Source organism: Vitis vinifera, chromosome 10 (assembly GCF_030704535.1).
Source record: "Vitis vinifera cultivar Pinot Noir 40024 chromosome 10, ASM3070453v1".
NCBI classification, from domain to species: domain Eukaryota; kingdom Viridiplantae; phylum Streptophyta; class Magnoliopsida; order Vitales; family Vitaceae; genus Vitis; species Vitis vinifera.
In genome coordinates, this window is record NC_081814.1 from 9,154,417 (window position 1) to 9,165,416 (window position 11,000).

An 11,000-nucleotide genomic window follows, 5' to 3' on the forward strand; every position below is an offset into this window, starting at 1 on the left:
TGCAATTAAGTCAATCTATTCTATGGCAAAGCGGTGAAACCCTAAAAATTAAGAGCAATACAGAGCTTTAGAAGGCTAAGGTATACATGAAAGTTGTTTCAATTTCAGAATGTTTGAAGATGTTCGGGGAACACCACTACCAGACACCGATGATAGCTAGCTCCACTCTGTTTGGAGAAGTAGTTCGGTTGTTCAACCTCTTTCGGTAATTCTTTTGGTTTCGTACTCTGGAAAGGCATGGGCTCAAACTGTCCTTGGAAAGTATAATATTGGGCCACCAATATTGGGCCGTTTGATAGTGATTTTGGTAGAAGTACTTTCAGTTTGTAGTATTTTGTTAATACCTCTTCTATAATTTATCAAAAATAAGTTGGAATATAAACTAGAAAAAGTGCTTTTTTTTGTTCATTCCACCATCACAAAAGTAACCTTAAATAGACTGTTATAGATAATATTAAAAATTTTCACACTCCAAAATTTGATATTTTTGTTTTGATTTATATCACATGCATCGATTTTTACCATCAAACAAGGGTACTTGATAACTCTAGCAAAAATGTTCTGATGTTATATTAAGCTATCACTAGCTATAGTAAGATAGGAACACTACTACAAACATGCATACTACAAATACTTATTGTACTTATTGTACTTATTGTACTTATTGCAAGGCATCAAGCATTGTTGCCTTCCCCATTTTTGATCTTCATATGCTCCAGGAATGATTTTCCATCCAGTTTACGAGAGAAGAAATCCTTGAAGTATTTCTCCATCCCTACTCGTCTGTACAGTGGTGGGTTTTGGGGATTTATCAGACTAACTGCGGGTCCAATCTCAGCAGAGAATTTGGGATTGAAGAACATGGCCATGGAGATCCTCTCTCTCGCTGAATTTACTATTGCCCGGTGCTCAATGCTAGTGTAGACCCCATTGCTTACCATCTGCAAAACAGGAAGAAGCCATACTTGGTGAATCAGATCTCATATTTCAGTAGCACTCATTGTTGATTTTTTTTTCTATTAATATCAGAACTTAAAAATCTTATTAAATTACACTTCTAATTGTTGGCCACATCAAAGAGAACCATAGGTCGATCCATAAATGAGGGTTCTTGCATGGTTAGTGAGCTTCCATTAATAAGAACACATGTTCAAAGTAAGAAGAAATATTTGATTCCTTTAGATAATTCAATGGGGCAAATATAAATATACTCTAAAGTTGAGCCAAAAAACCAATCAATTAAAATGTTTTAGTTGACAAATCATAGTCATTCAAACCATAAAACATGGGCGGCAATTGGTTCTATAAATTATATATAAGTCATGGTTTTCACCCCAATATTGGTGTTATAAGGCGTCAAAATTGTCAACCTACTTAATTTGTTATATAGGTTATTTTAGTAGTCTATATAGATGAATGTAGTACATGTGATTGAATTAATTGTCGTCGTGATGCTTTATATCTTGGGTCTTAAACAACTTTGAAATTTGGTTTCATTTTTTGTACCTTCATCCTATATGTTTGTACTCTTATTCAAACTTCATCTTCTTGGACTTCACAATATACTTGAGGTTGGGATTAAAAAATTCACAATACCCTTTTTTTCATTTCAAAATAAAATGAATGTAAGAAATGGATGATAGGACTCCACCATGGAATGTTCCTTGGCTTAAGAAAAAAAGCATGTGACCTTAATTGGTTGGTCGGGGGACAATAAAGGTTTGATAAACTTGAATAAATTAAGGTTTTTCAAATGAGGGAAGATGATTTATGTTCATGTTTCGTCAGGGTTAGAAATTAGCCAAGTATACAAGGTAAGGCTAGGATTTATTGTATAGATCTTAATTCATAAAGCAAAATGAACTAGTGCAAGAAAGTCAAGTTTTTTTTTTCTTTATTATTTTTTATTTTTCAAGCAAAATAATAAATAATATAATTAAAGTAATAAAGAAATAATTATGTGTGGGTTCGGGTTTTAGCAGGATGTCATCTCATACGTTAAACCTATGCCCACCTTGATATTTTGGAGTTTGTAATTTTCTAACTTAATGGGTGATGATTGAAGACATAGAATTATAGATTGTGGTCATGCAGGCCGCCTACTAAAAGGAAAGTTCATAATGTTGGGGATGTTTAAAAGTGGCATTTAATTAAAAAAAAAAATAGAAAATATGTTTGAAAATGATGAATGGCTAGGTTTTAAAATGTGGATCAGACTCTATTTATTATCCATTTTTACTTGCAAGAGAGGGAAGTTTGGAAGAACCTCTAGAATGTCTCCTACATTCACGACAAGTGCATCTGGGAGGAAGTTCACTGGCCTCCAAAACCCATCCTTCTTTATTTGGAGACCATCCACTCCATTGACTTGAAGAAGGATGGTGATAACGGTGGCGTCGGAATGAGGTGTAAGGCCCATAACCAGATCTGGTTGTGGGCATGGAGGATAGTAAGTCATCCTCACCGCTTGCATCCCGTCATCAACCAACCCTTCCATCTCTCCATCGTCCAACTTCAAAGCTTTAGCCATAAACCCTAGAAGTGTCATCGCAAGTTTTTGCAGCTCTGATAGGTAACGCTCCAAGGCATCCCTGCAGTGAAGAGAAAACTTTAGTTATAACTGACAGAAGGAGAAGAAGAAGAAGAAGAAGAAGAAGAAGATGACGATGATAAAGATGATGATGAAGGACCTCAGTGATGGAGGAAGCTCAGGCAATAGATGGGGCTTCCTTCTATGGATAGGGTTGGTTATCATGTAAAACCTATCACCCCAGTCTAGTTTTTGATCTCCTGATATGATCAGGGACAACCCATACCCTTCAACATCACCTGGCCTCATCTTGTATTTCATCCTCTCTTCCAAGGGAAGCTTGTAAAATTCTTCAATCTCAGATCTTAGTTTGTCCACAAGTGAAGAGTCGACTCCATGGTTCACCAACTGTGCATCCATGAACACACGTGTTAGATTTATTATTATTTTTTTGCTATTGTATTTAACATAAATATACATAGGCCATGGCTCTACGAAATATAAGGGTACATAAAAATACAATTAACACGATATGGAGAAAATCATTTCTGAATAATTCTGTTGGTCTTCCACATTCCTCTTCCTTTGTCTGCATTCAGGAACCTAGGTTTCATGGCGCCCAAAGAACAGTTTCTAAAGTTGTAGTGCAATAATCATATTAATCAAGTAGAAAAATGATTCAAGGCTATTGAGAAAAACCTGAAAGAGGCCCCATTCTTTGCAAGTTGAATGCAACTTCTCTAGCTCAAAATCTGTGGTTTCACTCATGGTCAAATGTTTCATGTCAATAGTGGGGATGGTTATCACGGAAGTGCTCTTTGGGAGGTCAACTGGAAGCTCCTGATCATTCAGGAGAAAGGGCTGAGGGACTGCAGCCATGGGCTCTTTGGCAAGCTCCTGAACACTGAGTATAAGAGGAGCACTACCAAAGCTCAAAGACCCTGTTGATGCCATTGCTAATTACTTTAATTGAGTGCATCCATTCAACCATCTTAAGATGGTATTTATAGAACAAATATACGTTTGTGGGGTGGGTGGTGGGGGGTGTGGGTGGTGGGGGGTGTGGGTAGGGGGAAAAGAGAAGAAAAAAGACATATCTAACAAAGAAGTACTACGACGGGATTGATGAGTTCCATGGAAAGATTTAACGGCGTCAAGAGAGAGTTAACACCATTCTAATGGAAGAAAAATTCACTTCATTCTATTTATGTAAGCCAGACTCATCCTTCACAAAGCAAATTAATGTTAATCAACTTCTTGTGTAGTTCAGAAGCGTGTTAACAGAAACAACTTCACAGCGACTTCACCTACATATATATATTTACCAAACTAATTTTGGAGAAAAATCAAAACTAAGAGAAAAGAGGAGGCTTTGAGCCAAAAACTACTAGTCCATGATCAATTACATTACAAGGAAGCTAACACTTTCTCCAACATTAGTTGCCCCTTGACATTATAAGTAAGTGTATCATCTTTCATTTCCAACAAGAAGTATCCATGTAAACAAAATGCTAATTCTATTTAGGGTTCGTATATATTCTCGGTACCCTTTAATTTTGAAAGCTAAATAAGCTATTGGGTCACATACAGGTACAAAACAAAACAACATTTTACTTTGCACTGTACTTCGATAGATAATGGCCCTTGCGGATAATTACAACTTCATGGGGAGGGGCCGGGCTTAATAATGGTTTTAGTTAGCAGGATGGATATGGATGCGTGTTTGTTTTTGACAAATTAAAAGGAAATCAAAGAGATTATATAATAGCTTCCTAAAATTACCCATCAAACATATGAAAAGTTGGAGCCTGACAGAAGCACCACTCAGGGCCATATACACGTGGGCTAAAGAAAAAATATTAAATTTATGGTTTGAAAGAAAAGAAAGCATATATTAAGCGGTCAAAGAAAGTTACGATTCATTAAAGGTGATATAATACTAGCTGTTAGTCAAACACTAGGCTATGACCAAGTGCTCATACATTGATTATTGCTTGAACGGGTCTCGATTGCATAGTGGATGATGCATGCATGTGGTTGTCGTCTACTTCCGTGTTCCTCAAGGCATGAAATTCTATAAGCTTCTATTGTAAAAACGTGCTTCTTCATCAATTATTTTATACATAAAAAAAACATGTGGTTTGACTAACGAAAAATTGGTATATTTTATATGAATTCTCGATGAAGGCAGACCATCCTCTCGACGGTCGACATGTTAAAAATTTCACTAAATAATAAATCGTCATCAGTGATGACAGGTTCCAGATTGGAAATCCACCAAATGGACTGTTAGGACGGTATCATTACTCAAAGAGTTCACGATCCGAGCATTTTTAAATCGATATATGATAGTGAGTCATCCGTTTAGTTGAAATATCAATAGTCTCAGCAGCTGTCCATGAGCACATCTTGGACATAAATAAAAAGAAGGGGTAGAGGAAAATAAAAATAAATTAAAAGTTTATAAATTAACTTTAAATTTATTTTTTTCATTTTCTTTACTTTATTCTCGTTCACTTTTTTATATTTTCCTTTTCCTACATTTTCTAAATTTAAAAACCAAACATAACATAAAATGTTGGCTTGATTGCGTGGGCACCTTGGTTTGGGAAGTATCATAAATAAATTTTCTAATTTCATGAAAAAATGAAAAGGAAAAAAGATAATCTCATTGCAAAATGTTTTAGAACTTGTGACTAAAAAAAAAAAAATCTTTTAAAATTTTTATATAAAACAAATTTTAGGTGTATCTAATTGTTTTTATAGAATATTATAAATTACAATTAAGAATATATTAAATACTTTGGAAACTTTTACATCATATTTGAATTCTAAGACATAATTCTATTTTTAAAAATAATTAATAAATAATGTTTTAAAAAAATCTTAAAAATTGTTTTCGGTTATAAAATAAGCTTTATTCTGTTAATTTTTTTTTAACAAATTTAACATGATACCGTATATGAGGATTAGGAAAGCAAAACAAATTAAAGACTAAAATATTATTTTGATCACAAAAAAATATCAATTAATAAAAATAGAAGCGTTTGATAAAATTTCAAATCAATTAATAAGGATTAAATATATTATCTTAAATAAAAATTTTCGACATAATATGTAGAAAATATAAATTATAATTCAATATATCCTAAAATTCATATAATTACTCTTCCTCGATTATTTTTAAAAAAAGCAAGGAGAGCAAAAACTTCCTTGGAAAGGCGTGGCCTAGTTTTATTCATATTCTAATCTTGACTGATGTGATGTTGGTCCCAACATTATTCACTTTTAGTAATAAAAAAAAATGTGATCATTAAGTCAGAAAAAGACCGTTATTCAAAATAATCGATCATCTATATAAAAAAAAAAAAACTATTAAGTAAGAATAAAAATATCAATAGACACTTTCATTTTACGGATATATTAAATATATAAAAAATATATTAATTTATATAAAATATTGGTGGCATGAAAATGAAATAAATGAAAATTATGAAAATATAAAGATAAATTCTAAAAATTTATTTAAAAAGTAAAAATAGATATTTTAAAGTTATTTTTTTTAAAATTGATATATATAATTTGTTATATTTAATAATAATATCCTCTGTAGATAAAAAAATACAAATTTTATAAATAGATATTTATTATTAAGTTGTATTATATATTATTTTATAATAATATTATGATAACATCCCAAATTTTAAAATATATTTAATATTAGAATTATGATCCATTTTAATTTAAATGTGTTCAAGGATATGAAATAAATAATAATATATGTATAATTTTTTTTAATATTTATATATTTTTTATATTTAGTAAATATATAGATTCTATAAAAAAAAGATTTATTAAGAGAATTGTATTTTTTGGTAATAAATTAAATCAAATGTAAAAATAAAATAATTAGAATTAATTTATTTAATAATAAAAAAATAAAGAAATTAGTGAAATATCATTAAAATATCTAAAAATATTAATTAATGGATATATATATTTCTAAATTTCATATCGATATTCATAAATATTGGATATATTGAATATATATAGGGAGAAATATTGGTTAATGGATATATCTTTTCAAATTTGACTATTTTAAACCATACTATTGACTAAAAATTTGTAACCATTAACTTCTCTATCACAAGCGTCATGTTAACGTGAATTTTGAGCCTATCTTAATTTCATTTTGCAGGTACATCCGTAATGGATGCATTGATTTGACTAGCCCACTAAACCAATCCATTCATATGGTATAAAAATCTAAGGAGGTTCCAAGACTGACGGACTTGTAATTAGTTTTGTATTTTCTTGCCAGATTCCCATGAATTACATCACTCTAGATAGCTTTCAGTCACCGGCAAATTCATCTCCCCAAGACACTTAATATTGATAACCAAACAGATTCTAACCTAACCTCCTCTCCCACAGTTGTAACTGAACAACCATGTAACAACCCCAAACCAACTCATCCAACCACCTCACCTAGCTTATAAATACCCACACCGGTGTACTCTGAAGATAATAACACAATTCTTCTTCTTCTTCCTTTTGTATTTTCTGACCTGTGTAACCACTTCTATCATGGTATCAGAGCCAGCTTTGTTTTCTTGATTTTTTTTCAAGATGCCGTCATCTACTCATTCTTCTTATCTTCATTTACCTTCTTCTTCAACCTCCAGCCCCGTTTCTTTATCCCTCAACCATGCCCTCCCAATCAAACTTGATCGTAACAACTACATTCTCTGGAAAACCCAGATGGAAAATGTAGTTTACGCTAATGGCTTTGAAGAATATATCGACGGCACTAAGCCATGCCCGCCTCAAGAGCTCCATACTGGCGAACTCAATCCTGACTTTGTGCAATGGAGACGTTTCGATCGCATGGTTCTTAGCTGGTTGTATTCCACGTTAACACCAGATATTATGGGCCAAATCGTTGGGTTTCAGACCTCCCATGATGCTTGGATGGCTCTACACAAAATCTTTTCTGCCTCATCCAAGGCTCGTATTCTACAGCTTCGTCTTGAGTTTCAGACAGCAAAGAAAGGGGCTGATCCTATGCTAGAATACATTCTCAAGATTAAGACTATTTCTGATAATCTTGCTGCCATTGGGGAGCCTGTTAAGGAAACTGATCATATCCTGCAACTTCTTGGAGGACTGGGTTCTGAATACAACTCTATTGTGGCCTCCTTAACAGCCCGTGAAGATGATCTTTCTCTTCACTCCGTCCACAGTATTCTACTTACCCATGAGCAACGCTTAAACCATCAACATACCTCATCTGTAGACCTGCCATTTGCGGCTGCCCACATAGCTGCTGCCCCTTCCACCCAACATCCCAGACCTCATCACCCCAGATTCCAATCTCCTCAACCCCGATTCCAATCTCATTACTCAGGAAATCACCAGCATGTCCCATTTTCTCATACCAGACCCCATAACAGACCTCATAACAGACCTGCTAACAGATCCTCCTCATCTGCTCCTCACAGACCTCCTCACCTCCCTACTCGCCCTCAATGCCAATTGTGTGGTAAATTTGGACATACCGTTGTAAAATGTTATCACCGTTTTGACATCACCTATCAAGGAACCAGTGGTGTATCTTCTTCACAAGACTCTTCTCCATTACAAGCCATGCTTGCTGCAGCACCAAATCATCAAGATTCTTGGTTCTTTGACACTGGAGCTACCCACCATCTCAGTCATTCTGCTCAAACTCTCTCTAATGTTCAACCGTACTCAGGTGCTGATCAGGTCACCATTGGTGATGGTCATTCCTTACCCATCCTAAACACAGGTAATAAATCCTTTTTCTTTCATTCCAAGGTCTTTTGCTTAAATCAAGTTCTTCATGTTCCTCAACTCTCCACTAACCTCATCAGTGTTTCCAAATTTTGCATTGATAATGCTGTCTTTTTTGAGTTTCATTCAACCCATTTCTTTGTCAAAGATCAGGTCACCAAGCAGACACTTCTCAAGGGATGGCTTAGGGATGGTCTGTATGAGTTTCCTTCTTCATCATCTACTCATGCTTTTGTGTCTACCAGCTCCGTTTCTGCTCTCACTCCTGGTGCAATTTGGCATTCCAGACTTGGACACCCAGCAGCTCCTATTCTTTCCAAGGCTTTAGCCTCTTGTAATCCTTCTGTTTCATTTCAGATTAATAAAATTGCTCCATGTAAAATTTGTCCACTGGCTAAGTCTCATTCTTTACCTTATTCTTTGTCATCTTCTCATGCATCCCAACCCTTAGCTCTTATTCACACTGACTTATGGGGTCCTGCTCCTTCTCCTTCCACATCAGGTGCACGGTATTTTCTTCTTTTCATTGATGATTATTCCAGGTATACCTGGATTTATTTTCTCTCCACCAAGGACCAGGCCCTCTCCACTTTCATTACCTTTAGAAAAATGATTGAAAACCAGTTAAATTCCACCATAAAATGCATTCAATCTGATAATGGTGGGGAATTCATAGCATTTAAACCTTACCTTGAAGCTCATGGAATTGTTCATCAGTTTTCCTGTACACATACACCCCAACAAAATGGTCGGGCAGAAAGGAAAATCCGCCATCTTGTTGAAACAGGCATGGCCCTTCTGGCTCAAAGCTTCCTACCTTCAAAGTATTGGTCATTTGCCTTTCAAACATCAGTCTATCTCATCAATCTCCTACCAGCTAAACTCCTCAATTTTCAATCTCCTCTACAAGTTCTTTTTCATAAAATTCCAAACTATCATCATCTCAGAGTTTTCGGCTGCTTGTGTTTTCCCTCCTTAAGACCTTATAATCACCACAAACTCTCCTATAGATCTACTACTTGTGTGTTTCTTGGCTATGCCTCAGCTCACAAAGGTTACATTTGTCTTGATGTCTCCACTAGTCGTCTATACATATCCAGAGATGTTCTCTTTCATGAATCCTTTTTTCCATTTCAGTCAATACCTGCTCATTCACCCTTACCACAGCACACTCCTCTCACGTCTGCCTTAATAAATCCACCCCTCTTATCTACATCTTCACCCTCAACTGTGTCATTTCCTGTTCCTACTTCAAGTACCAATTGCACCTCCACTTCAGATTCTCTTCCACCACTACTTCAGGTCCCATTTGCACCCACTCCTTCTCCTACACCTTCCTCTTCTCCTTCACCCCTCAACACCCACCCTATGGTGACCAGGGCAAAATTTGGAATTCATAAGAAAAAGAGCTTTCTCATACAGACAACAAGTGAGCCTCACACTTACAGTCAGGCATCTAAGAGTGAACCTTGGGTTCAGGCTATGCAACATGAATATCAAGCTCTTCTTCGCAACCACACTTGGAGTTTAGTTCCTCCTCCGCCCTCAGCACACATTGTTGGTTGCCGTTGGATATACAAGTTAAAATATCTCCCTAATGGCTCAGTAGAAAGGCATAAAGCTAGGCTGGTTGCTCAAGGCTTCACCCAGACTCCGGGAGTGGATTACTTTGACACCTTTAGTCCAGTTGTGAAGCCCTGCACCATACGCCTCATCCTTGCCTTGGCAGTTTCCTTTCAATGGCCAATTCGTCAATTAGATGTGGAGAATGCCTTCCTTAATGGGGACCTTCAAGAGGAGGTTTTTATGGCTCAGCCTCAAGGGTTTGTCCACCCCCAATATCCTCACTATGTTTGCAAATTACACAAGGCTCTTTATGGCCTGAAACAGGCCCCTAGAGCTTGGTTTCAAAAGCTTCGAGTTGCATTGGTTGATTATGGCTTTCAGTCATCTCGGGCAGAGACTTCTCTCTTCACTCACCATACCGCTTCTGACATTCTTATTCTTCTTGTATACGTGGATGATATCTTGGTTACTGGTAGTAATCCCAAGCTGGTTTCCCATTTCATTTCCTATCTCCATGAAAAATTTGCCCTCAGAGATCTTGGCCCTTTATCATATTTTTTGGGCATTCAGGCTCAACAACAGGGCTCGGTTTTGCATCTCAATCAACAAAAATATATTGTTGACTTACTTCACCGCACTCAGATGGAGGCTTCTAAACCAGCCCCTACACCCGGCAGCCTTGGACGCACATTGTCTCAGTCTGATGGTGTTCCTCTCCCAGATCCCTCAGAATATCGTCGTATAGTGGGAGCTTTACAGTATGTCACTCTCACTCGGCCTGATATTGCTTTTGCCGTTAACAAAGCTTGTCAGTTCATGGCCAAGCCCTCTGATGTTCACTGGTTGGCTGTCAAACGCATTCTTCGTTATTTAAAGGGCACCATCTCTCTTGGTCTTCATTTTCAAACTTCCACTTCTATGGAGCTTCAGGGATATAGTGATGCTGACTGGGCCTCCTGTCCAGATGATCGCTGAAGCACCAGTGGATATTGTGTCTTCCTCGGCTCAAATCTCATCTCATGGTCCTCCTCCAAACAACGCTTAGTCTCCAAGAGCAGTGCTGAATCTGAATACCGAGGATTAGTCTCTC

The 11,000-nt window shown here is 36.1% G+C and overlaps 1 protein-coding gene across 1 annotated transcript; it reads right to left on the reverse strand.

The window, feature by feature from the left end:
* Window positions 1-477: 477 nt before the first annotated feature.
* Window positions 478-3,503, reverse strand: LOC100265856 (protein SRG1). The gene is made up of 4 exons (XM_002269854.4): window positions 3,230-3,503; window positions 2,691-2,938; window positions 2,267-2,591; window positions 478-941 (listed from the first exon to the last, which is right to left on the reverse strand). The coding sequence occupies exons 1-4, from the start codon at window positions 3,482-3,484 to the stop codon at window positions 675-677; spliced, it is 1,095 nt and encodes a 364-aa protein (XP_002269890.1). The 5' UTR covers window positions 3,485-3,503; the 3' UTR covers window positions 478-674.
* Between the last annotated feature and the right edge of the window lie 7,497 nt (window positions 3,504-11,000).